Below are 25,822 nucleotides of genomic sequence, written 5' to 3' on the forward strand. Positions count from 1 at the left end.
GATTCCACAGCAGACAGCTGATGCAGCTCTTCTGTCCATAGGATTCCCTTGTCCTAAGCAAAACCATGCTGCTTATTAGTTTCTTTGAAGCATACAATCTTACCTATAACTTGTCAGACAAATGAAGATACTGAAATTCGAAAGCAACAGCTCAAGAAGCCATTGTTTGTAAAGCCTGTCTCTTTGTTGTGCTTTTGTTTTATGTGTGCATTAAACTGTACCAGTTAGCTTAGTAAAAAAGATGTCACTTATTGCTTCAGATCTTGTCTTGCTTTTGTCTCTCTAATTACTTGCAAGCAAATGAGAACTACTAGGACAAGGATAAGAGTTACTGCACTTACCTGACATTTACTTTGTAAAAAGTAACGAAAAGCGAATGAAATAGAATGAGACTTTTTGGTACTCTTTACTATAGCTTCTTGTATCATTCTTTTGGTGTTTCCTGTATTCAACTAACTTTACATACTATTAGAAAAGGTGTACTTTTTTAAATTTTGCCATCTGAAAAGCTTTTGTTTCATTTGTGTATCTTAATAAGGGAGTTTTCTTCTGCTTCTGACTCACTGATCACTGTGTTCTTTTTTAAAAAGTTGGCCTTAAAGTCTTGCAATGTGGCCCCACCACCCCATTTGAAACAGCTGTTTGCATCCAAGGGGTGTTTTTGTTTGCCTGTTGTAAAGGGTACAGATGCACATTTATAACTCATCTGGGCCTCCAGGGTGTCTTGTTTGTTTGACTTGAAATGGGGACATAGCAGAGTACCAGACTATTATTTCTGTTAGGGTAATTAGCAGTAGCTGGATCAAAAGCTGGTGTGCAGAACACTCAATTGGTGAGCTGAGAAAAGTGGTCTCTCCTCACAGCTTCTGATACCAGCTTTGGTTGGATGTCATTTGGGAAAAACTTTACTGAGAAGTGAAAGTGCTGATAATTGCAGGGTCAGTTTTTGTTTGATATTCCGTGAGGGCTGTTTTTGGCCTGTGTACATAAAAAGGCAGTTAAATGCCTCCCTGACATCCGATCCAGTCAGATCTCGGAAGCTAAGCAGGGTCAGCCCTGGACTAGTACTTGGATGGGAGACCTCCTGGGAAATACTGGCTGCTGTAGGTTCTAGTCCTGAGGACTTCACTGGCACTGTCCAAGCTCGCTCGGCCATGGCAGATGAACCTCAGGACTTAAACGGTGGGGCCAGTTCTGCGCACGCTGTGCCTCACCTAAAAAATCCAGTGCGCAGGCTGGAAGGGCACACCCACGTGGGGACAGCCCTTCCCAAATCTTCGTTCGCGAAGCCGAGCCACGCACACATAGAGGGGTGCAGCTTGTCTTCCTTCTCTTTAAATTGTGTTCCATCTCTCCAGCAGTGGTAGATGGAGATACCTGCTTGTCCTGCAACTCTTAATAGCTTGTGTACATGTCTTTGAGTTGCTGAGGTGAATGAAAGAGAATTTGTCAAGTAAGTTATACTTACCATTTATTCTGGGTTTTCCTGGATTACTCTCCTCTTACAGAGGAAGTGGAGAGGCTGAGGAGGATCAGGGAGTATGAGACAGAAATAGACTGTTGGAGTTAGACCATTCCATTCCTGAGAGAAATGAAGTGGATGGAAGCTCATCAAGAGTCAGAGAACCCTGACCCTCTCACCATTAGAGAGAAGGAGAGGACATAAGAGATAAGGGTCAATGGAAACAGATCTGTGTTCAGGGTGGTAGGACACTCCCCTCCCAGCCCCTCTTGCCTTCCCAGGTGCCCCCACAGAATGAGGTATAAGGCTATGGGACTCGAGGAGCAGGCAGATAATGCAGTTGAAGGTCTATCTGGGGGCTTGCCTGGAAAATTTTAGTCAACCAGACGGATCATGGCTTAGGGTATTAAGAAAGAAAGGAAGAAGGGTAATAGTTGTAGGTGTCTCCATTCTGAGGAGAACTTAGGGCCAGACCCATCCCACAGGGAAGTCTGGTGCCTCCCTGGCACCTGGGTTATCAGGAGATTCTCTGGACTAATTCAGCCCTCAGATTATTACACACTTCTGGTTGTCCAGGTCAGCAGTGATGGGGCTGATGAGAGAAGTCGTAGATGGGGTTTGCGTGTCTAAAAGGGAAAGAGGATTCTAGCACATGAGTTGGCTGGGGCTGATTGAAAGGGCTTTAAAGGTTTGAAAGATGTCACGTGAAAAGGAGGGGCAGAAATGCAAAGATTTCTTGTCCCACCTGTATTAATATAAAGTTATTAGCCCCAGCACAATCGAAGTCTTATGAACCCAGGACTGCTTGCCTGACTCTGGGCAGAACACAGGCTGAAAGGGTCTTTGACACTGCTATAAGACCACACTTAATAGCAAGAAAGAACTTTCTCTGTAGCAGCTCCCAAAATAACTTTTATTAATACAAGTATGTGACGGTTATTGTGGGGTTTGCATTGCTGGTGGTAACGTTTAACTGCATGATTGTGTTTAATTGATGACAAGAAAACCCAAAAGAAACCAGCACAAAACACACACTACACACAAGCACACCAAACTTAAGTTTCAATACAGAACTCGGGCAGTTTATCCCCCACAATAGACTTACCTAACAACAGCAGACTACTAACCAGAAACACAAACCGCAAATCTAGAACCCCCTCAATAACACAGAGCAACAAAATTAACTGCACACAACTTCTCTAACACAAAGCAAAAGGAAAGAATAGAGCTGTGTCCCATTAACACACATGTTAAAACAGAACTGCACATCTTAAAGCAACACAACACCCACTATAAAGTAAGATACCTAATAAGTTAGGAGGTGTAAGGCAAGTTACAATTATTGGTATAAAGTAGCAAAACACAGTTAGTAAATAAGGTGCCTACAGAGTAAGGATATAGCCTAGTGAAATTAGCATCAAAGTAGCTGTGAGGTAAAAGTGAAAACATAAGGGTATAAGGTATAATGTAACAGGCATAATATGAGATATAAGATAGAATGTATAAAGTAATCGGCATTGTGAGAGAGTAAAGTGTAAGATATAATATATAAAGTATAGAGAGTACATGGTTTTCTCACGCCCACATTGTCCGAAGAGGTGGGAGGAGACAGGGCAGCTCGTCTCAGCTACCCCTGCAGAGACTGTGGCATTAGTCCCCAGTTTTTGCTCATGCCCAATCTCTTTTATACTTTTTTCCTTAAGTGGTTTGAGTGACTTTAGTCAATAATTGGTTCTAGGGTGACAGACAGATGACATAGGCCTGAGGGCACACCGCATGGGCAAAACCAGAAGGAGTGGGAAGCCACCATACTGCTGGAAAGCTATAACTTTTTGTCATTACTAAAACCTAGTGGGACAAATCCTGTGACTGGAGTGTGCATGTTGGTGGCTAGAGGCTCTTTGGAGGAAGGAGGGGTGGAAGGGTTACTCCCTACATCAAGAGGTGGATTGGGTGTGAAGAGCTGCCTGTGAAGAACAGCCATGAGCAGGTGGAAAGCCTGTTGGATAAGAATCAGGTACTGGGGCAGTGAGGGAAGTGAGTTGGTGTCTGCTACAGGCTGTCTGATCCAAGGGAGCCTGCTGATGGAGCTTTCTTGCTCCAGCTACAGGAGGCATTGCACTTGCAGGCTCTTGTCCTGATGGGGGTCTTCAACCACCCAGACATCTGCTGTAAAAGTATCACAGCACACTGTAGGCAATCCAGGAGACTCCTGGAATGCCTGAAGGATAACTTCTTAAAGTTAGGTAATAGACAGCCCTAACAGGGGATGCAATACTGGATCTGATCATGAGAGAACTAATTGAAGACATCAAGATTGGAGGCAGCCTGCGCTGCAGGGTCATGCATTGGGATGGAGTTTGCAGCCCTGAGGGATGTGGGTCAGGTAAGGAGTAAAGTTTAGGCCCCTGAACTTTAGGAAAGCAAACTTTCAGTTCTTCAGGGGTATAGTCAGTGGGATCCCATGGGAGACATCCCTCAGAGATAAGGGAGTGGAACAGAGCCGGCACACCTTGAAGGAATTCTTCCGTAGAGCAGAAAAGCTAGCAATCCCCAGGAGCAAGAAATTGGGCAAGGGAAGGCAAGAGACTAGCATGGCTGAGTAGGGAACTGCTTGTTAAGTGAAGGGGAAAGAGACAAATGCGCAGACAGTTCAAGTTAGGACAGGCAACCTGGGAAGAGTGTAGAGATGGAGTTTGATTGTGTAGGTGTAGGGTGATGGCCCTGATAAGGCTTGATGGGTTGAGGGAAATGCCTCAGCTCCCCCTGGAGAGATGCTCCAAGCAGAGGACAAAGGGCTTTCAAACTGATAAGATTAACACAGCACGACCTTCTTTTGCAGTATCTTCAAGGGCCCACCTCACCTCGGCATTACCATCACCCTCCCAATAAATTGACAATTGGTCACAAAACCACACGAAGAAAAAGAAAAGGTATAAAAAGTATTTGGAGTTTAAACTCCAGCAAAGAGGAGTGGGAGAGGGAAATATGCCAGTGTCTCTGTGAGGGTATAACTGCTGCAGCTTGTCCAGAACAATGTAGGGGTGAGGAGACCATGTGCTTTCTATTTTTTCTAACTTTACTTTCTTAACTTTACTTTCTTCCTTTCTTACTTTGATTCTTACTTTATAAGCATTTCTTTTATTCTACCTTAATACTAATAACAGTAACTTGCTTCACACTTTGCTACTTTATATTGGTTATTGCTTTTTTGCTATTCTTACTTTTCTAAGACCAGCTCTGTTTGGCAACTACAGTAACTTGCTTTACTTTCAATGTGCAGTTTCTTTTTTCAACATGAATGTGGATAAGAAGCAGCTCTGTTCTTTCCTTTTGCTTTGTGTTACAGAGAGAGTAGTGTGCAAGATATTTTATTGTCTTACGTTATCGAGAAAGTGTCTAGATAAATGCTTTAGGTGGCTGTGTTTTTGGTTAGTAGTTCTTTGTTGCTAGTTTCTGTCTGTTGTGACAATGGGATACATTGCTGTATTGTGACTTGAGTTTAGTGTGTTTGTCTCTGTAGAATGTGTTTGGGGCTGGTTTCTTTTGGGGTCTTTTATTATCAATTAAATACAATCTTGCAGCTGAACATTATCACCGGCAAAGCAGACCCACCGGCAAACCCACAATAACTGTCACATATTTGTATTAATAAATGTTATTTCGGAAGCTGTTGTGAGAAAAGTTCTTTTCTGGTTTAAGTGTGGCTTCGTATTAGAAGTCAGAAAACCTTCCAACCTGTGGGCTGTCCGTTAGTTGACAGACAGTGTTGGGGAACATAAGGCCCTGATTGTCTAGAAGCGCTTATTGCTAATAATTTTCTCCCTGGCTTAAGTGTGGCTTCACATTAGAAGTCAGAAAACCTTCCAACCTGTGGGCTGTCAGTTGAAAGACAGACAGCGTTGGGTACATAAGGATCTGATTGTCTGGAAGCACTTACAGCTAATAACTTTTAATTAACAAAGTCAATACTAGAAATCTTTGTATTTCTGTCTCCCTCCTCCCTTTCACGTGACAGTAGGGATGGAGTGAGGAAGGCCAAGGCACAGCTGGAATTGAACCTGCAAGGGATGTAAAGAATAACAGGAAGGGCTTCTACAGGTGTGTTCATCAGAAAATGTGGGTCAAATAAGGTGTCAGCCCCGATAAACAATGCTGAAAAACTAGTAACAATGGATGAGGAGAAGGCTGAGGTACTCAAAAACTTTTTTGCCTCAGTTTTCAATGACAACATCTCTTCCCACATCTCTCAAGTGGATGGACAGCTCTCTTTCCTCCCCTTCTATTTGTGACCAGTATTTGCCTTTTGCATATGCTCTAGTTTCGTCACATCCTTCAGTGAGCTGCTTAAAGTAGCTGATATGACACAAACTTACCTAGCTCTTCACTTTGGCTTAGGGATTTTTGTTCAACTGTTCTGGGTTTTTTATATGTTCTTTTGTTTATTTTTTTTTGTCAGACAGATGAATTCAATTTAATGGCAATCAGTAAATGGTACTGAGTGCCAGAGCTACAAAAAGCAAGCACCATGCCAAGTATGTGGCTGGAAGAAGGAATGGCAGGGAAAGATTTCCCCTTTTGGCAGGAACTGTTAAGTGATCTCTGCACCTTGTGGAGCAGCAGCCTGAGGCTGCTGCAGGTGCAGTTTGCTTTTGTACACCTTCAGCCTGCCTCTTCCTTACTGTTCTGGGAGTGACAAAGTTCAGTCAGATCTTAAAGTTTTCTGCTGGTTGTGCTAAGCTGCCACAGTCTCTAGTCAGTGTCTCTTGCCCTTAGATTGCTGGAGTCACTTATGTTCTTTCATTTGTGCAGCTGACCAGCCCTACACAAGATTCATGGAAATCAGTGGAAGTTCCCAGGCTCCTTTTTCATTTGAGAGAGATGATATATTGATATTTTAAAAAAAAATTACATTGGTCATACCACCTCTGGCTTTGTGTTGAAACAATTTGGGTTCCTGTGTTGTTCTTTTCTTTTTTTAAAAAACAAGAAAGCGTCCTCTCCCCCCAAAACAAAACAAAACCCCACAACATAACATAAGAGACTTCAAAGAGTGTAGTTTCTGAGCTTAACAAAGAACAGGGCTATAAGCATAAAGGCCATCCTTGGGACAGACCAGAGGACCAGTGCCTGGTTGTTGATAACAGCCTGTAGTGCAGAAAGATGTAAGCAAAACTGTTTTGAGTATGGGTGTCAATGTCTGAGCTAGAGTTGCTGGGACTATTTTGTAAAAGCTCCTGATGGCCCTATAGCTGAGCTTTTTTTGAACACATTTGGGATTCACTTAGTGTGACTGAGTAAACTTTTTCACAATCCTTCTAGTAATTTGAAGAAAGTGCTTGATGACCGAGAGGGATATTTAGGGTACATATATATGTACATTAATGCTGCTTCATTTTAGATGGAATTGCACCCAATTCTTATTTTATGGAAAACAGTGAGTGAGTATGGTTTGACTTTTGTCACAAGCTCTGTGAAGATCTTAAACTATCTTTTTTAGAAAGCAGTTCGAGTAGTATGCCTCATTTAAATGTCTTGCTTCAGCTTTCAGCTATGTTGTTTTATGTACCTTATGATATAAAATAAGAGTTATAATTAGTGAACTTAGGGCATGATTAGGTTATTGAGAAGAGCAGACCTCTTGCACTAGGAGGAGAGTGTCTTTGCCTCTTAGTCTAGGAAATTGGGTGCTTCTAGTCATTACTTGACTGCAGCAAGGCTAAAAAAATCATTCATAGATTATTTCTTTAGTGCCAGAAGGAACGGTTGCATCACTTCCTTTTATCTCTTGTCTATCAGTAAGCATTAAATTGCATCGAATTGTGCTTTTATTGAGCCAGGTAATGCGTGTCATTTACTTGATTCCTTCCCCAAAAGGTTTCTGGCAATGATTTGAATGCATAGAAGACGAAGTATCCCTTCCTTTCTGGGACAGTTTAACCTGTTAGTCATTCTTCCCGTTTACAAATAAAGAGGGGAAAAAAAAGGGAGCTGTATTGGGAGCTGTATTCGGGATTTTGCTGCTTACTTAATCAAGTGTGTAGAATATATCATTTCTATCCTTAGAGAAGGAGATGTGATACCCTGTAAATTACAGGGCTTCCCGATGGATAAATTTTAAGTGTTAAATGATTAGAGAAGTACTCGGTGACTGAACATTGAAGGAGTTTTTGCCCGGAGGAGGGCCCGGGGTGTTGCCGCTGCAGCGCCATTGTCCCTGTGCGGCCCCGGGCGCGGCGGTTCGGGCGGGCGCGCTCCCCCTGGCGGGGCGCGGCGGGAGCGCAGCTCGGGCCCTGCCCCTGGCCTGGGAGGCATCAGTGATGCCTTTGCTGCTTTTCCGTTAGAATTTCAGTGTGTGTTTTATTTGGAGTTGGACCGCCCACGAAATATGTTTTATAATCTGTTAAAAAGTAGTTCTACTAAGAATTCTTTATTTTAGCAAGTCATCTTTGTTAGATTAAAAAGGCCCAGCCTAATAATATACGTTCTACTATGCAGTCAGCTCCATGTTATTTGGTGTGAAGGGGAGGCTGTGATGTTCCAAACAGTGGAAAACCAAGTTACTAATGATAGACTTGTAGGGCTCAGACAGAGTCTGGTGCTGGGCCAGACCTTAATAAGCCTTGTTGGACTTGGACTTACTTGGTGAGCAGCCACCAGGTTCTATCTCCATTATATCTGAGTGCTCTTGGTTTTTTACAAAGAGCCTATTTAGATTTTCACAGTTAATTAGGCTGGACTCCAGTGACTGGGAAAACGTGTCTTCCAGCCCCAGACCAGCCAGCTTTGGAAGTAAGGCAGGCTGTGTTGCAGTGTCAGTGTGCCTGTGGCCAGCGAGTCCAAGCAGGCTCAGGCTGCCTCTGTGTGCAAGCAGCTCTCATATCATATCCCCATGGGTAATTTAAGCATAGGTCATATTGTTGTCTTTAGGGATAGATACAGATTTTAATATTTTGGTTCTGTTTTTTTAAAATTATTTTTCTACTTTTTAAAATAACGTAACTTGCTGGAGCATCCTGGAGCTCTCTTCCTGTTAAAGCAGCTACAGGCTCTAACTGCATTACTGATGCTTGATAAATTCACAAGTGGATACTACTTAGGATATTTTAATGTTTTTGTGATGTTTTCAACTCTTCTCCCTCTACTACCCCTCTCCCCTCCCCCCCAGTGTGCACAGCTTTTTTTTCTGTTTGCTTGTAGAAGACATGCTTAAGAAATATTTTGACATTGCTTGGTTTTTGCCAGTGTTCGGTTCAGATAGAAGAACACTTAGAATCTGTGTGTCATGGATTTATTGGGGTTCGTTTTTAACTTAGATGTGATGCCACACTAATTCAAGCTCAGTACTTCATGTGTTTTCTGTTTTATTCATTTCAAGTGGGAGTGTTTGGTGCCCAGAGAAGAGAATTATTATGTATTCTTTCTCCCCCCACTTCCAGCTTTTATTGGTAGTATGTGACAGTGTCCATTGACTACAATAGTTGATTTTCATGAATCAGACAAGGCTTTTGGATGTTAAGCTGAAAAATATGAACCATGGAATTTTAGAAAGGGGTGAAAGTGTTTAAGAACCAGCTATAATATAGTTACCCAGCATGAAGTGGTGATTACTTATACTTTTTGATATGTAGTTAATTCTGCCTTTTATGACTAGCATTCAGGATGGCAAAGGAATAGACTTGTTTTGTCAATTGTTTGTGTGCCAGATGGAGCCTTAATATGTGTCAGCAGATAAATGGGCCATTATTAAGATTAGATGCATAATGATCATTTCAGCCTTGTTTATTTAGGTCATCGACAGCAGTAGAAGATGATCTTGTATAAGAAAAAATACTTTGGGATCTGAAAATCTTTTGCTTTTCTTAGACTGCTATCAAAATAAATGTAGAAGTTTTGTTGTCTAGTTTTAAACTAACATATTAAGTTAACTTTTTAGTTTACTTAAATGAGAACTGGGAAAAAAATATAACCACAAAGAACTAGATAGATTTGTTGTCCTGAGTAGTGAAGCTGATAGCTGTGTAAGCAGACGAATGTGTTCATTTATTAGATAGTACTCATGACATCAGTATTTTACTTTACCCAGTATTTCAGTGCAAGGCTCTTAGTTATTTACTTACTTAGCAGACAACACAATGTTCAGTTATATATGGATTCTTAAAATAACATCTTCTACAACTTTAGGCTGTTTGCACTGGTGAAAGACTTTGACATTAATAAATGTCTGTGTTTTATTTCAGGTTGCAGTGTAAGATTTTGGAAGTCATAGCCCCAGCCCATCATAATGGAATGGCAAATGGCCATACCAGCAGTGCTGATGGAGACACAATTGTCATCAGCGACAGTGACGACTCAGAAACCAACAGTGGCTCTGCACAAAATGGGTACATGATACTTTTACAGTATAAATAATTGAGTTTGGGTGGAAATGAGACTAAAGCAGATGTGGCAGAGTCTGACTGAAACAAATTACTTGATCTGAATGGGTCGTGAGTGTTCAGACAGCCGAAGGTGACAAGCTGAACATTCACAGGTGCCAGTTATGTTAATCAACCAGGAAACTGCATTAGGAGAAATGGAGTACCTACAGAATAATCATAGTTAATCTGTTTGCAGTGTGTTTTTGCTGAGAGATGGTGGAAGAGCTGTGTGTGCCTGTCAGTAATTCTCTGTGCTGCAGAGCCTCTGCTGCTGTAGCTTGGAAAATGCAGTCATGTTCTGCATTTCCAGAGTCAGGTATTATTTCACTTCCATCATGGGGCTCAGAGTTGAAACTGCCTTACAAGAGAAGGACATGCTTTTACTGGAACTCTCTGAAAAGTCTTCCCAGAGACTTTGTGTGTTTATGTCCAAAAAATTAAAAACATAGAAAGCTTTCTTCACTGTGCATATGTCCATATAAATATATACCCTTGTATTTAATGGATTTGATTATGAATGTAGGTGCAGTGAAACTGTGTGTGTTGTGTCTTGAGGAACTTGCTATAGGCTGGAGTAGTTTAATACTTGGAGTAGGAGATGTTCTTGGCTCTGTGATGCTTAGTTTGGTCTGTCCCTTTACTGACCATAACTGAGCTTGTGAATGCATCTTATCCTGGCAGTATGAGAAGATGTCTGTGCTTCACAGGCACCATGATGAAAGAAGAGGGTTTGAATTGGGCCCCAATCCAGCAACAAGAGGCTTTACATGAACTGTTACTGACTTCAAGTGGTCACATTGATACAGAAATTAAACTTACTGCTAACTGCTTGATGAAGTCATGTCCTGACATGCCTTGAATAACTAGGCTGGAGCTCCTCAGTTGGCTAAGAAAATAACATGGGATAAATAATTTTTAAATTTCTCTGCGGTCTCTTGAAGGCAGCGTTGCAGTTGTTCATGAATATGTCCTACATATTTTAGAAAATAAGTGCATTTTCGGTGTTCCAAAAGGCATATGGCATTTGAAAGGAGGTTATTCTTGGAATTAGGCAAATGTGCACGAAGGTGACTGTAGGATTGATCCCCTTATAGTGCTGTCACTTTCATGCATGGAGAGCTGGTAGTAAGACTTAAGTCTTGCACTCCCAGACAGTCTGTGGTTCTTCTCAGCTGATTGAGTTTTTTTTGACAGTGCAGAGAAGGGAGAGAAGGGGAAATCTTGTGAGAATATACAAACTTTTGAAGCACTGTTCTATGACATACCTAACTAACACTTGTGCTACAGGCTTAAATTGGATCCTCTTATGGCTTTAAAATGCTTACTGGAAGTTTTAATTGAATCTCTTTATAACAAGCAAGAGTGTAATAACGTGTCAGTTGTTTTCTAGATATATTCTGCCTATATGCAAACTTGGAAAGTGTTATTTGTTGTTCCTGTCAAACCTATTTGAAAGCAAAGCGTTGTTTTCGATTTTTGTGTGGCATTTAAGATTCTTTATGCCATTACTCATAAAAATAAGAAATCCCACCGAACTGAATGACATTGCTTTGCAGCCCTAATCTTCCAGGGACTATATTTTCCTGTTTATAGTGAAACTTTTTTGTGGGAGAGTATGAATGTTAGTCACCTTGGGACCAATGTCAAGTTGATACGTGAAGAATGATAGTCCTGCCTTTGCCTGCATACAAATCTTCAGGTTTTGAGACAGCCTTTGTGCAAAGCTGCAGTGCTGTTAAACAATGGTACAGCAGATGCTCGGGGTGTTTGTGAGTGAGAGGGGGAGGGGAGCACAGCACAGATTGGATGGGCCATCTGCAAATTTTTTTCGCGAAGAATCTGTAAGACTGGAGAATCTTAACTGAAAATAGATGTCATTAGAGATCCCAGCCTTTCTGTGACCCTTCCCCTGTCTGTGTGGGGCAGAAATAGCCATGCAGTCTGTACAAGTGTTCCTGTTCACAGGTTTTTTTTGTGTTCTGCAGTAAAAGTTGAGGTGGTACAGGGAGAAAGAGTCCAGGATGTGCTCACTCCTCCACTCCCCCAGAACAACAGGGCGCTTTCTAAGACCTGGGCCCTGAAGCAAAAGGTAGCAGGGTTCGAGTTCTTAGGCCACTTTTGCTATGCCCTGGGACCTTCTGGTACCATAGGAGAGTGATCACATAGAATAACAGTGATCACACCTTAAACTGCTAAACTTAGAGTGGTAAGGTTGAACTTTTCAATTTGCTTTAGCACCTTGCAGCAGACTGGAGGTAGAGGGGCTTTTACTAATGAATGTGTGCAATTCAGCTTCAACTTAATTCATGGGATTCCTTCTGCCAGGGCTCTGAGTAAGCTGAATGATGATGGACCTTCATCAGAAATATTAGAAAATAAATATTCTTGGTTTGCTGGCTGGTTCATGGCAGTAAATTTGGGTGTTTATTTAATTTGGGAAGGTTGAGTGGTTTCTGCAAACTTTGGGATATAAGAGGTAATGAAGTTTTTGGAAGTATGTCAGTGGAACCTTACTGTCCAGGCTTTTTACCACCTTCAGCCTAGTTTTCTGACTTTATTTGGAGAAAAAATAAATGTGGGCATAGCTTGTCATCAAAGTTGCACAATATCTTCAGTGTAACAAATCTTTCTTCATCCTTAATTCTTATCTCTCCTGTCTTGGTCTCTCTCCCTCCATCCCTTGAATCAAATAATAGTGATGTTAGGCCTTACTCCACTTTATATTGTAAGGAAAGACCAAAGTATTGGATCAAAGGCAGCTTAAAATCTTCATCAGAGGTTCAAAGTCAGGATTTTGTTGCGAAGTGCTGTTGTGTTGTCCCTATAGCAGTATAACTAGTATAACTGTTGTTAACAGGCTTTAGGTTGCTCTATTTTGTTGTTGAAGTTTTAGTCAGATTACAGAAAATATTTGCAGTTCCAGATGGGCAGTTGTTATTGCTCAGTAGGAGTTGCTTGTCAAGGGCAACCTTCAAAGGTCTGCTGAGCTCAGCTTTGCTGTCGGGATTGGCAGGTCACCTCCGTGTAAGGCTTGCACTGGAGCATAAGGAGACCATAAATGATTGGGTTGTTTAGCTGGCATTCTTCAAAAGAGCTCTTTCCATTCCCAAACTTAGACAGAAGGAGAAAAGCCACTACCTCTTTTTGGAAAAGTGGGGCAGCATTAATTTCAAGTGTATTCCTGATCCTCTAATTGTCAGTATTTTTCTTTGCTATTTTTCTACTTCTCTTAATACCATAAGGTATAGGTAGCTCTGGCAAGACTCAGACCAGATAGTACAGATAGTTGTGTCCTGGACAAGGTAATTGAAAGGGACAAGGTTGAGAAAGCTGCAGTTGTTTAGCCTGGAGAAAGGGGGGCTCAGGGGGACCCTTACTGCTCTCTGCAAGTACCTGATGAAAGGAGGTTTTAGTGAGAAGGGTGCTGGTCTATTCTCCCAGGTAATAAGTGACAGAACAAGAAGGAATGGCACCAAGTTGAGCTAGAGTAGGTTTAGGTTGGATATTAGAAAACATTTGTTCACCAAGGGTTGTCAAGCATTGGAACACACTGCCCCAGGGCAGTGGTAAAATTGCCGTCCCTGGGAATGTTCAGAAGGCGTGTGGATGTGGCTCTGTGGGATGTGGTTTAGTGGTGAACATGGTGGTGCCAGGTTAGTGGTCGGACTCAGTAATTTTAGAGGGATTTTCCAGCCTTCATGATGATGTGATTCTGAGGTCTCAGCAGTTTCCTGGAAAAGCTACCTTAGTACCGTGGTGTTGGAATATATTATAGTGGTACTGTAAGAGGAAATTTGTGTCCAGATCACGTGATCATCATGCCAAAGTAATTGAAGGCCTGATGAGATTCTTATCTGTCAGTGGTTCAGTATGACCCCATCCAAAAATGCAAGACACGGCTACAGGTGCTAACCATGTTAACTTGAGTGCATTAGAAACTAGTGTAATATGGGTTAGTCAGTTCCAATTTTTGCCTAAGTTACAAGATACTCTGTGTTCTTCCTCTGGAGCTGGTTGTCAGAGCTGTGCTGTGAAGGTTTGCTGTAAGGGTTCTCTGCTGTGAAATGCGTATAACCCTTGCTAACTCCTGCATGTTTTGTAATGCTTTATAAAGTAAAATATAACCAAAAATACTACTTTTATGGCAAAGATGTTAGACGATTTATATAATTTAAAAAAAATTCCGCGTGTTCTGAACAGCCTTTTTCTTCTGCATTAAGCAAAATTTTGACTTTAAATTTGGATTTATTGAGGAGAATTTCAGGAATATGTTCACTTCTTGGGAAAATAATTGGAAACTCAGAAACTAAGCAGAAAAATGTGTCTTGGAAATTAGGTATGGCCTATTACATTTGATCAGCTGAAGCTGAGAGAAGGATTTACTCAAACTAAAAACTAATGATTAACAATACAGGATTTGAACATTTGATTATTCTTTGGGCCCTGCATTTGATTGCAGACAGTATAGGAGCTTAGAATCTATTCAAAATGTATAAACAAGCTAATACACTTTTGCTTTAACATTCGTACTCTGATGCCTTTTATTTTTTATCTGAACATTACCTATTTGTGTTGTTCTTCAGCTTATTACACAAAAGGGCTGGAAACTCAGGGCTTATAGTGAGGAGCAAGTTTATATTTTATGCTATCCAGAAATTCCCAGTGACAGCCTTCATTACTTTAGCTTTCCTGTCTTGAGACTGAAGATGGTCATGGCATGACCAAAACGCGAGGGCTTCTTCAACAAACTCTAGTAGAGATGTTAAAATCTTGCCAGTGGGTAGACTGTATTACTTTCTTTATGCAGTTTGTCTATGTATTGCTGAAATGACTAGCTTGGTGGGGTTTTTATTTTATATTTATTAAACTGGAGTTGGTCTGAGCGACTCAACTTGAGATTTCAACTTAAATAGCATTGTGCAAGACAGTGCATGTTGTAGGACCCATCTGTAGGTTTAGTAGATGTATTGCTGTTTCCAAGCGTAAATCTCCTTTTTTTGTCAGTCCATTTATTCTTAACTATGTTCAACCACTACTACTTCAGTTTTCCTTACTGATGAAATGATGATTGAATTCTTCCTCTTAAAACAGTATGACTCTTAATTACGAATTGCCACCCTAGGAGAAGTTTGTTCTGTTAACAGCAAAATGCAATTATTTAAAGAAAGTCTCATTAGTTTAGCTCTGTTCATGAAGTCTGTCCATAAATATGCCACACTTCTTAAAATACATTGTGGCAACCCCCCTCTCTTTGTCTTTTAAAGGAGTGAATTTTGTTTTGGTAGCACACTAAACCTGCGTGTTATTCTCCTAGGAAGAGGGGTAGAAACCCTCTACTGTTACATTAAAAATGAAGAAATATATTTCATGCATGGGAAAAACCCAGTTCTCTGTACTGATAGATGTGAAAGGGAAATGCACTTCGGGTAATACAACATGTAACCTGATAAACATTGATTTTAAAGTGTAGATGCTTTGCCTTATGATTTCTGTTATTTTCAGAATGTTGTTGGTGAAGCTTTCTTTTTTTTTCTAAAATGGTATTTTTGGAAAATAGGTGTTTTTTATTTGTTTTGCAATGTGATTGGTAGCTTTTGGGTTACTGTTTTTATTTATTTAACTCTGTCTTTTGGATTCCTTCCTCATCATCTTTTTCTCTGTTTCCTTGCCTCCCTGTTGCCATCATGAGTACTGCGAGTACGAAGGAGACAATTTTCCAAAGGATAGGGTTATATTATTACTTGTCTTTCTCTCTTTGTTCTTCCTTCCCTTCTTATCTCCCATTTCCCTGCTAAGAAAACCAACATCCCTGATCCCTTCTCCTGCTCCTTGCAGGATGTGGTTTTGGTGCAGATTTAAATATAGTAGCAGAAAAGTTGGCACAAGTTAATAGGTTGTGTTTGGACCAGTGGAAGTTACAGCCTGTATTAATATAGTTTGGTTCAAGAGGGCCATTGTGTAGACATATGAATATATTAAAAAGGCTGATGTTGTGTAAATCTAAATTTTTAACTTTCTTTTTTTAATTTTAGGGAGAAGAAAGCCATAATTGACCCTTCTTTGTTCAAATACAAAGTCCAACCTATTAAAAAACACTTATATGAACCTGTTATTGTTAAAGCATCTCAACTAAGGTAAAAATTAGTATGTTAAAGTTAAAATTGTACTTTGTAACTGTGAATTGTACAAGATGTTTTTGGCATAAAATGGCATTTTAAAACAATGTTAGAGCTATTAATTAAAAGCACTGGAACAAAATACTGTGCTACAAGCTTTCTATAACAATGGTTCCAAGCTCTACTGGCATTAACACGGGTACCAGCTTCTTGCAGGTCTCTGCTTTCATTGACACACAGATGAGACTTGCTATGACTTCTGATACCTGTGGCTACTCTTGTGATTGATGGAATAGGTGAAAAAAAGTTTGAGAATCCTATTCTACAATATTAATGAACTAGTGGCATTGTGAGCACTCTCTGTGGCAGCATTGCTGGTTTGAAATGTTGGGGCAGACATTAGCAATCAGACTGATTTAAAATAGAAAGCAGCAGAGTTTTTGCTTCTGAAATAACAAGTCTGTCTTGAATTTAGTTAAAATATCTGTTTAGAATAGATTGTGCATTAAAACTTTACAAACTGATGTTGTAAAAATCTTCAGTGATTTCAAGTCATTTAGTTCCAGCACAGATTTGGATTTGTTTTTTTCATTAACTACACTCCTGTGTAGTTAATTTTTTCCTTCCTGTGCAGTAGTTTGGGCTTCCTGAAATGCCAGGAACTATCAGAGTGCACACTGTCCTGGCAAGAGTGTCACAGCCTGACCAAGCAGTGTGTGAATTTACTTCCCCCCCTTGTTGGCTCATCTTCCCTTTTGAGAGATGTGATTGCTGCTGTCCTTGTTTTCTTGTTTTCACTCTCTTCTGTAACAATCAGCCTTTAGTTGTATTTGGGAATTTTAAGAAATATTTGGAGGCTCTACCATGGATGAATAGACTGTGGAGTTTGTATGTATTTATAGGAGAGGACGTATCAGGATCTTCAAAATAAAAATTGCAGATGCATAAACCAAGTGTTTAAGCATTACTTGTGTTTTGGTTTATTCATAAAGAAGTTTTTGGTTCAGTTGGGGTTACAAAGAATGGCTGTTATTACAATAGTAAGGGTGTTATTTATACTTCTGAAAATAAGAGAAAGGTCAATGATATGGTCTGTTTCATACATTCTTGCACATATTTTGGGCTGCACTGAAACAATCATTGAAGATGTTAGTTGATAATACACCCTTCTTTCCTACTACAGCCGGAGGAAACATATCTTTTCTCGAGATAGGCTTAAACTTTTTCTGAAACAACACTGTGAACCACATGATGGAGTAATTAAAACTAAGGTAAGTAAGAAGAAATAACTTGTGTGATAAAATACTGACCCTATTTAGTATTTTTTTCTCTACAAACTGCCCAGTGCTTCTTTTTTAAATGACATAAAATTTAGCTTTTTGTAAATATAATATACTAAGTTAATATTTGACATTTCTAAAATAAGACTTGAACTTTTTGCATAAAAACAGATTTTTGTTAATTTCTGCTTGTAAACAAGATGGTAGTTTTTCTGTACATGAACCAGAATTCTCTAATTTCTTTTTTTAGCTACCAGCTTAGAAGAGTGCCCAAAATAAAAAAGGGAGCATTTGCCTAGAAAAATTTTATTTATTAAAGTGTCATATACTTTTGCTTAGTTGAACATGAGTTGTTTTCATTTTTCAAGGTATGCAGCTGGTATTTCTAAGTAAAAAATGAACTGTTTCTGGTTCAGTACAGTAAGCCAATACAAATCTGTTGTAATGCTTTTAGCTGGAAAATGTTCTATTAGATCTAATTAGTAGATTGAATCCAGTCTCCAGATCTTCAGTGCGACAGAAGTACTGTAGAGTTCAGGCAGGAATGGACTTTGGATGAGGCCTTAGATACTGAATATCCATATTTTTGTTATCTTATGAGATGACACGTGGTGATAGTACAAGTTCAGACTAAATTCATGTCTTAGTCGGTGCAGGATGACTGAGAATTTACTTCCTTGTGCTCAAGGAACTGAGCTGCTTTCCCCACACTTACCAAGTAGGCAGCAGTTCCCCTTGTCTTGCTTGCTGTGCCACAGGAGATCCTGGAGCCTTTTCTGTGTATTGCAGCCTTGACCCTGCAATCCTTACCTTGTTTTTAGAAAGTTCTTTTGTTTGTCTGGTGTTTTCTTTACAGCCATGTAACTACTCATTCTGCACAGGAAGGCTCAGAGACATGAGAGCATCAGTGAGAGTCTTGCCTCCAAAAGTTGTTGAAAATAACAAAGGCAGTCAATTCAAATAAGTTTGTAACTTTAGAAATGGAAATAGGAGAAAATAGAGCTGAAATGGATAAACCACCCCCTTCCTTGGCCTTGTTGCCCTGGCTCAGTGTAACACATCAAGGAGTAGTGATCTATTAGTGATGCTTTCTGGAGCCTCAGGAAAATTGTTATATTCTGTATATGTGTGTGTTTGCCATCTTGTCTTTGGGCTTTCTGTGGAGTGTCTGCTTGTCTTGCTGATGGCTTTTCATTTCAGTTAAGTGAACATGTCCTGTTTGGAATGTCTCCTTTGTATCTCATCTGTATTGCCTGACATGGGCAGACTTCCAAAGTCATCACGTGGGGAAAGTAGATTTGAAAAGAAACTTTGACAAATTGGAATGATTCTCTTCCAGAAATAAGGGACATAGACAATTATGTAATTCTTTGATTAGTTAATTTTTGGCTTTATCTGTCAAAAGTAATTCCTGACACCTTTCAGTAACTTGCTGGGATGACTGTGTCCAGCTGTATTTGCTGAAAGGCATCTCTAAAGAAATAGCATCTTACCAAATGAAGCCAAATTCTATTTTCATGTATGTGCTGCATATATTATTATCCACTTGGTTGATTGACTCTACACTTAGATTGTTTCAGAGGTCTATTTCTTATCTGAAGTTAACCGCTTACGTTACTTTTATCATCTTCTATGAATTAATGATTCATTAGCTAATGTTCATGAAAAGGTAAGAATTTCACAATGAATATGTGTGTTCATCTTTCTTACTAAGGCAACATCAATTGAAAAATACAATCTAGCAGAACAAAATTTCTCCTACCTGTTCCCTGATGACCCACCCACATTTATCTTCAGTCCTGCGAGCCGGCGGCGAGGGCGACCTCCAAAGAGGGCACCTGCCAGTCTTGTAAGTGATAACATTCTTAATCTCAGATCAAGGCACATTAGCACAGTCTTTTAAGTTCTTCCATTTGTCTGAATTTTCAGAACAGTTGGAATGCAAGGTTGAAATTTTGCATTTTTTCTTGAGAATGAATTGGGATATATTACATAATTGCTATTAAAGTAATTGCTTTATCACTAAGCTGGTTAAAGGGACTGTATTTGTTACATTCCTTATTTTATCTTTATTTCTGTGATCCCATCAAGAAACGAGCTTTTCAGTGTGTTGTGAAGATGGGTAAAGCACTTATTCCTTTGGAGGTGAATAAATAATTTGCTAAAAAGCTTTAATTTGAACTCTCAGATACAATTACATCACTTGCCCCCAGATACAGATGTCACTTGCCTGTGTTTAAACACAGAGAATCTTGGTGCTCTAATCTATTTTATCGAGTTTGGGAATATCTTTTGCTGGTAATTTCACCATAGTTATGTTCTTTTTTCCTCTCCCTCTGCAAATTCTTAATCAGGAGGACAGTATTACTGGTAAACGAAACACCCCAGGAAACAAAAGTAAGGTATCAAGGGAAAGGACAAGGTTCCAGAAGCAAAAAGAAGATATGCAGGCCATGGGTAAGTTGAGGATTCGTCCTATGACCAGCAGAACCAGTTTTTGCAGATTTGAGAGCAGGCCATAATTACAGTATTTTTGGGGTTGTACCTTTCAAATGGAAAACGTAATAAGTTTGTGCTACCACAGCACTATTGCAAAGTGCTCCTTTCAGTGGTTACAGTGGTTGTTTCCTGGTTTTGTTTTTGGGTTTTTCTCCCTTTTTTTCCATTTTAGTTTACTGAACTGAGGAAATGTGGGAAACTTGTGGTCCAACTGTGTTGATTTCTATCTCAGATAAATAAAGAGCTAAATAATTTTTGCAGAAGTTTGAGTGGTGAAGTCATGTAAATTTTACCAGCTGAAGGTGTATCAAAACAGGAAGATATAAGAAAAATCAGTTTGTTTTATGAGGAAAAGGCCTCAATGGAAAAACTATCACAAAATTTAATAGAATTGTAATACATTTTGAATTTTTAAATCAAAATAATTACAAGTCACTTAAGAGACTTTTAGTTTGGACTGATTCAATAATTTTGGCTTAATTTTGACCCATTCCTGATCAATTTAAGCATGATTTCAAATAAAGTAAGGGGAACCCCATGCCTTTTGTACGGGTTTAAGTAGGTGTGCCTTTTTGAAGTGACAAAGCGCAGACAAAGTTCTTCAGACAAATTCTTCTGGATTGTAAGCACTGATGTCTTTCCTAAGGAAAGGCTTTCATCTCTGGAAATATTTCTGTGAACTTCTGGTTTCAAGCTCTCATTTCTGTGAACATGGAATGCTTTAGGATGGCAAGGACATCTACGAATTACCTAGTCCAGCATCTGCTTAAATAACTGCAAAGCTGTCTGATGCTGTTTTAGGCCTTTTCTTCATAGGAGACAGGACACATCCATCAAAATCGTGTGTGTCCACCTTTTTGCTCAACTAGCATGCATTTGTTTATGTGCTGGAACTGACAGCACAGAAGTAACAGCTGATTAACATCAGAACTGCTTCCTCTCGTGTGTGAAAAGAAACTGCAGATTCTAGAAGGCTAGTTAAGACACATTTTCACAATGTGAAAAGATAGCAAAATACTAGGTATCTTGAAAAATTAGCCTCAGTATGGAGGAGATTCTGGGGAATGAGCTTCACTGCATTTGTTTGCTGGGTGAGACACACGCCTGATGTGTGTGGTAGCTGTCTGTAGAAGCAATCGAGCCTATTTTTCAAATTTTACAGGAAAATGTAATCAAAATCTTTTTTTTTTACCACTTGGTAAGAGTGGCTCTTTCTCATTTCATTTGCTTGTGATTCTAGCTTTCCTGTTTCTTCAGTTAAAACAGTAAGACTCCCTGTTACTTGTTAGCCTGTGTGTGGATGGACAGAAAGTGGAAATCTGTATCCTTCTGTTCTTCTGCAGGTGATTACAAAGAAATCTGCATCTCCTCATGCAATAACATTTATTGCTGATTAAAGTTCAGCTTAAACTGTGTAACTGAAGTAAAACTAGATCAAAAGGCACTCAAATACTAGTAGTTTTCAAATGTATTGACTTTACAGTAAGTCAGTAATAACTAAATACTTGAAGCTCACCTGTCTAAAGGTTTTTGCCATCACAGATATTTCACAGTTATATGCCACAGCTGGTTGGGATATAATTTTATTAATCAGTCATTACTAAATACCTTGCTGTAATTATATGTGGTTGGAATCAGTTCTCATCTCTATATGTCACTTGATAGAAACCAATAAACAAGTAATAAACTTCTGTATATTCGTAACCCCAGAAAAATTTAACTTTATTTCAGTGATGACAACCCTGTAGAACGTGTCTAATACTTAGGCTTAAAACTCTGATTCTCTAAAGAACTTTCAAGTGTTTGAATTTCTGGTTGGCATAGAAACAATTCAGTCTTCATAACAATATCTTTTTCATATGGTAATTATAAAAAGGTCAGTCTATTCAGCAGTTAGAACTAACATTTTACAAAAGAAAAAATAACTTTGTTTTTTTTCCTCTTATAGCTTTTGAAAAAGCTAAATTAAAACAAGAGAAGGCAAATGCTATAGAAGCTAGGAAAAAGGAGAAAGAAGATAAGGAAAAAAAGAGAGAAGAATTAAAGAAAATTGTGGAAGAAGAAAGGATGAAAAAGAAAGAAGAGAAAGAGAGACTCAAAATAGAAAAGGAAAAAGTAATGCATTTGAAGTATATGTGTTTCATATAGGAACTGTATAATGGCTTTCCAGTTTTCTTATTTTGTAGTTGTTACCTGTTTCAAGTTATTTTCCTTTAAGTTTTCAGTTATATAAAATTTGATTATGGGTTTGTATTTCTGAGTAACATTCTCTATAATTTTAGTTCAACAAAAAATTCACATTACTTCAGAATTGAGTTTAATTTCGATGTGGTGGGTTGGGGTTTTTCTTGCCAATAATGCATAAAATTATTTGATTTGATGGTTGTCTTCCATTTGTGTGTTAAAGACACTGTACTGCATCAGATTTGCAGCATATCAAATGGTTGTGGGTTTCCTTGTGGATTCTCTGTGGATGGAAATTGTTAAATAACTTTTTTCTCACCTTGAGTATGAAGAAATGATATAAATTTCTACTGTATTTTACCACAGCCACATCCACTCTATTTTAATGGTCTTTTTTGAAGCAACTTTCATAAATATTCTAATTTTTAGAATTTTTTTCCTCAGCCACTACCATTAAAACCAAAACAACCCCCCCCCCCAACAAAGGCAACAACTGATTCAAGAAAGTATCACCATATTAAAACATTTTGCCAGTATCATTTTATACAAAATAAAAATTCATAGATTACTGCATTCTAATGAAATATGATGCTTTACTTTTCCGTCTGATTGAATTGTAAGTGGTGCAGTTTTACAAACTGCAGTAGGGCCATCTGACAATTGTGACATTTTTTCAGGAAAGAGAGAAGCTGCGCGAGGAAAAAAGAAAATATGTGGAATACTTGAAACAGTGGAGTAAACCTAGAGAAGATATGGAGTGTGATGATCTAAAGGTATGATTGAATTAGGAATAACTCAATCTCATACTTTGCAAGGACCCCAGGCCAGATGCCCTAATGCAGAGGCAGATCTCGATCTGACTGGAATGCCAGGGGCTGTGAATCACCTGCAGTCATGTAGTACATACTTGCCAGTGGCAATGCTAATGGATCATCTGCATTTTCAGCCTTGAGGAAAGTTTTGCAGGCTGTACTCAGTCTACACGTGTGTCATGACCCGCTCCTGGGAAGGGGACAGGGGTAACTTAGATTGTTATTAATTATTCCCTTTGGAGTGGATTGTAGTGAAACGACACTATATAACCGGTGTTTATTTAACCATTCCGTATAGTGTGACAGAAAATAACCTTAGTGGGGGGGGGGGGGGGACAAGATGCATAGGGGAAAGAAAGACAGGAGAAGAGTCCAGAACAGCAAGGAAAAAGAAGAGATGAGAGAAGGTGAGAATGGAAAGGTTCCATAGTCACCGCCCTAGGGATCCAGCGTTGCATCTCAGCAGTCCTGCAGGCAGCGGGGGCGAAGAACAGAACCCAAGTTCCCAAAGTTACCAGTCCATTTTTATACCCTCAGCATGCCTTTTGCACCTCCCCCGAGGCAGGGGGTTGTTTTCCCTGAAGCAGTGTCGCCAGCCGAGCTGTGAACCCCCATATTCGCCAGAGGGCAGGGCAACGGCTCTTCTTGCCTCTTCAGGCTGCACACCTTTATCACTGAAGGGAGGGATGGGCCCATCAGTGGTATAATGCAAAAGGCAAAAGCCTGCGAAGTCTCTTAGAATGCATAAATCATTAACCATTTCAGTCTCTGACAACGTGGAGCTAATGTATGTTTAAACTGCTGACATTACAGTGGAGGGTATTGACTGTGCTTGATTTTTCTGTTAAATACACAAGATGAGCTCACCTAGAACAAACCTGAGTTACTTAAAGATTTGAGTAATGAAGAAACCAAATTTTTGACTGCAGAGGGTATAGAGGGCATAAGCTTCTTGCTCTTTTGATTTAAACTCTAGCAATATATTTGTTAATGAGCATCTTTTGGGATAAGAATGTAAATAAACATGAGTTTAGGTGAGGCCTGTTTTTCAAAAAAACCTCTTCTCTGGAAATTTATGAAATATCTTACTATGTTCTTGTGGACAGTAACAGACAAGTAACAGACAAGTATTTGGCATTCTTCATGTTTGTGGACTACCACATTTGTGAGAAGGAGCTGTCATTCTGGGAGTTGTTCAACTTGTCTGCTAAGAAACATTGAGGAGACAAATCTTGAGGAGTTACATCAAGATAGTAATTTCAGAGTCAAACAGTGTTAGAACTGTCATCTGTGATTTGGAAGTGGTGTCTCTGTTAAGTGGTCTTGTTACATGGTTACATCAGCTCCCACTGTAAGTGCCTTACCAATGCAAACAACCCAACACCAGAACATGCAGTCATCAGTACATGATCTTGCATGTCCTAGTATTAGAAGGATGTGTTTCATGTTAATGTGTTGGGATTTTGTTTGCTTGTTTTCACAAGCAATCATGAGTAACTTTTAAGAGTAGGTCTATTTTTGCTTGTCTAGACAGCATACTGAAATTCAAAACTCTTGAGAAATATTACAGGTTTAAAGGAAAAATTTTAACAACCAATGTTCTTAATTTGTAGTGTGTTTGACTTCCTTTATTAAAGATACAAACTTCATGAACTTCAAATGGTATGCTCTCTGGTTTCTAAAGTTAGTACTGCCACAGACGTTACTGTGATAACTGATCTGTGCCTTGTGGGACTCTTTTCAATAAAATGTTAAGAAAAGCAACAGATACAACCCTTAGAATAACAAACTTTGGTTTTAATCACTTGTGTAGTCTTCAGAAACCAAGTAAGATACTAAGTTGTCCCATTTGGATTGCAGGAACTTCCCATTCCAATGCCAGTAAAGACGAGACTTCCTCCTGAGATCTTTGGTGATGCTCTGATGGTTTTGGAGTTTTTACATGCTTTTGGGGAACTTTTTGATCTTCAAGATGAATTTCCAGAAGGAGTAACTTTAGGCAAGTTGTCGTTTATGTGGGAAGGAGCCCAAGTTTTGTGGTGTCCCTTTTACCAAACGTCCTAAGTGCACCCAAGTAGCACTGCTACAAAATTTTCTGTGTGGCTTTAATACGTCAGTGCTTACACATGCATACCAATCCAGTTTTCTCTTCACAGGCAACTTCGCAGTGTTTGTAAAATCAAAATTAATTTCAATGTGCAAATTATTGCTCTACTTACTAAAATACCTTCTTGTACTTTTATTTTTTCAGTCATATATTGAAATAATGCTGTTTTGCCAGCACTCTTTCTGACACCATCACCTCAGGAATATATGCAGTAAATTACAGAAATGTAACTTGATTATTGTACCTAAAAGAAAAAAAATGTTTTCATTCTTCAGTACATAATTGTTTTCCAACTTTGCGGCAAAAGTGACACTTCTTAAACTTTATTCACAGAGGTTTTAGAGGAAGCTCTTGTAGGAAATGACACTGAAGGCCCACTGTGTGAATTGCTGTTTTTCTTCCTGACTGCCATCTTTCAGGCAATGGCCGAAGAGGAAGAGGAAGTGGCCAAAGATCAAATAGCTGATGCTGAGACCAAAGGTCAGACCCTTAATTTTACTGCTGAAATGGTACTGAAATTAACCTTAAGCTGCATGATTTATGGCATTCCTTTGTTTAACCGTGTCTTATTGTGCATGGATATTGTATGTAAATGAGCTTGTTTTTTCTCTTTTATCTGAAATGAAAGCTTTAAACTGGGCATGGAGTTCAGGGGCTGAGGGGAATGGAGAAAAAAGAAGTTCACTGTTACTACAATTGCATCCAGCAAAGCATAATAAGCTTTTAACAGTACTGCTTATGTTTTGGAGGTGCAGGAAGCATATCGACCTTCCTCCTCTTCCTTCAGCACTGTTAGATGTTTCTCCTGAGGGTCAAGGAACAAGTAATTTTTCTAAGTCTTCTCAAAGGTCTTTATCTGTATCTACAAAAAAATAAATCTGGGCTTAACTAGATTAAAAACTCAAACTCCCCAGCACAACTACAATGGAGAATTCAGTATTC

At 39.3% G+C, this 25,822-nt stretch overlaps 1 protein-coding gene across 5 annotated transcripts in view; it reads left to right on the forward strand.

Annotated features, from left to right (window-relative positions):
• BAZ1A (bromodomain adjacent to zinc finger domain 1A) overlaps nucleotides 1-25,822 on the forward strand; it is a 65,688-nt gene that overhangs the window by 13,760 nt on the left and 26,106 nt on the right. For all 5 annotated transcript variants that reach the window (XM_071557940.1, XM_071557942.1, XM_071557943.1 and 2 more), the window contains exons 4-12: nucleotides 9,703-9,846; nucleotides 15,915-16,016; nucleotides 17,182-17,269; nucleotides 18,993-19,127; nucleotides 19,633-19,735; nucleotides 21,726-21,892; nucleotides 22,639-22,734; nucleotides 24,634-24,772; nucleotides 25,214-25,360. In XM_071557940.1, coding sequence (XP_071414041.1) covers nucleotides 9,703-9,846; nucleotides 15,915-16,016; nucleotides 17,182-17,269; nucleotides 18,993-19,127; nucleotides 19,633-19,735; nucleotides 21,726-21,892; nucleotides 22,639-22,734; nucleotides 24,634-24,772; nucleotides 25,214-25,360 — 1,121 coding nt within the window. The remainder of the gene's footprint in view (nucleotides 1-9,702; nucleotides 9,847-15,914; nucleotides 16,017-17,181; nucleotides 17,270-18,992; nucleotides 19,128-19,632; nucleotides 19,736-21,725; nucleotides 21,893-22,638; nucleotides 22,735-24,633; nucleotides 24,773-25,213; nucleotides 25,361-25,822) is intronic.

Source organism: Pithys albifrons, chromosome 6, assembly GCF_047495875.1.
Source record: "Pithys albifrons albifrons isolate INPA30051 chromosome 6, PitAlb_v1, whole genome shotgun sequence".
Lineage (NCBI taxonomy): Eukaryota > Metazoa > Chordata > Aves > Passeriformes > Thamnophilidae > Pithys > Pithys albifrons.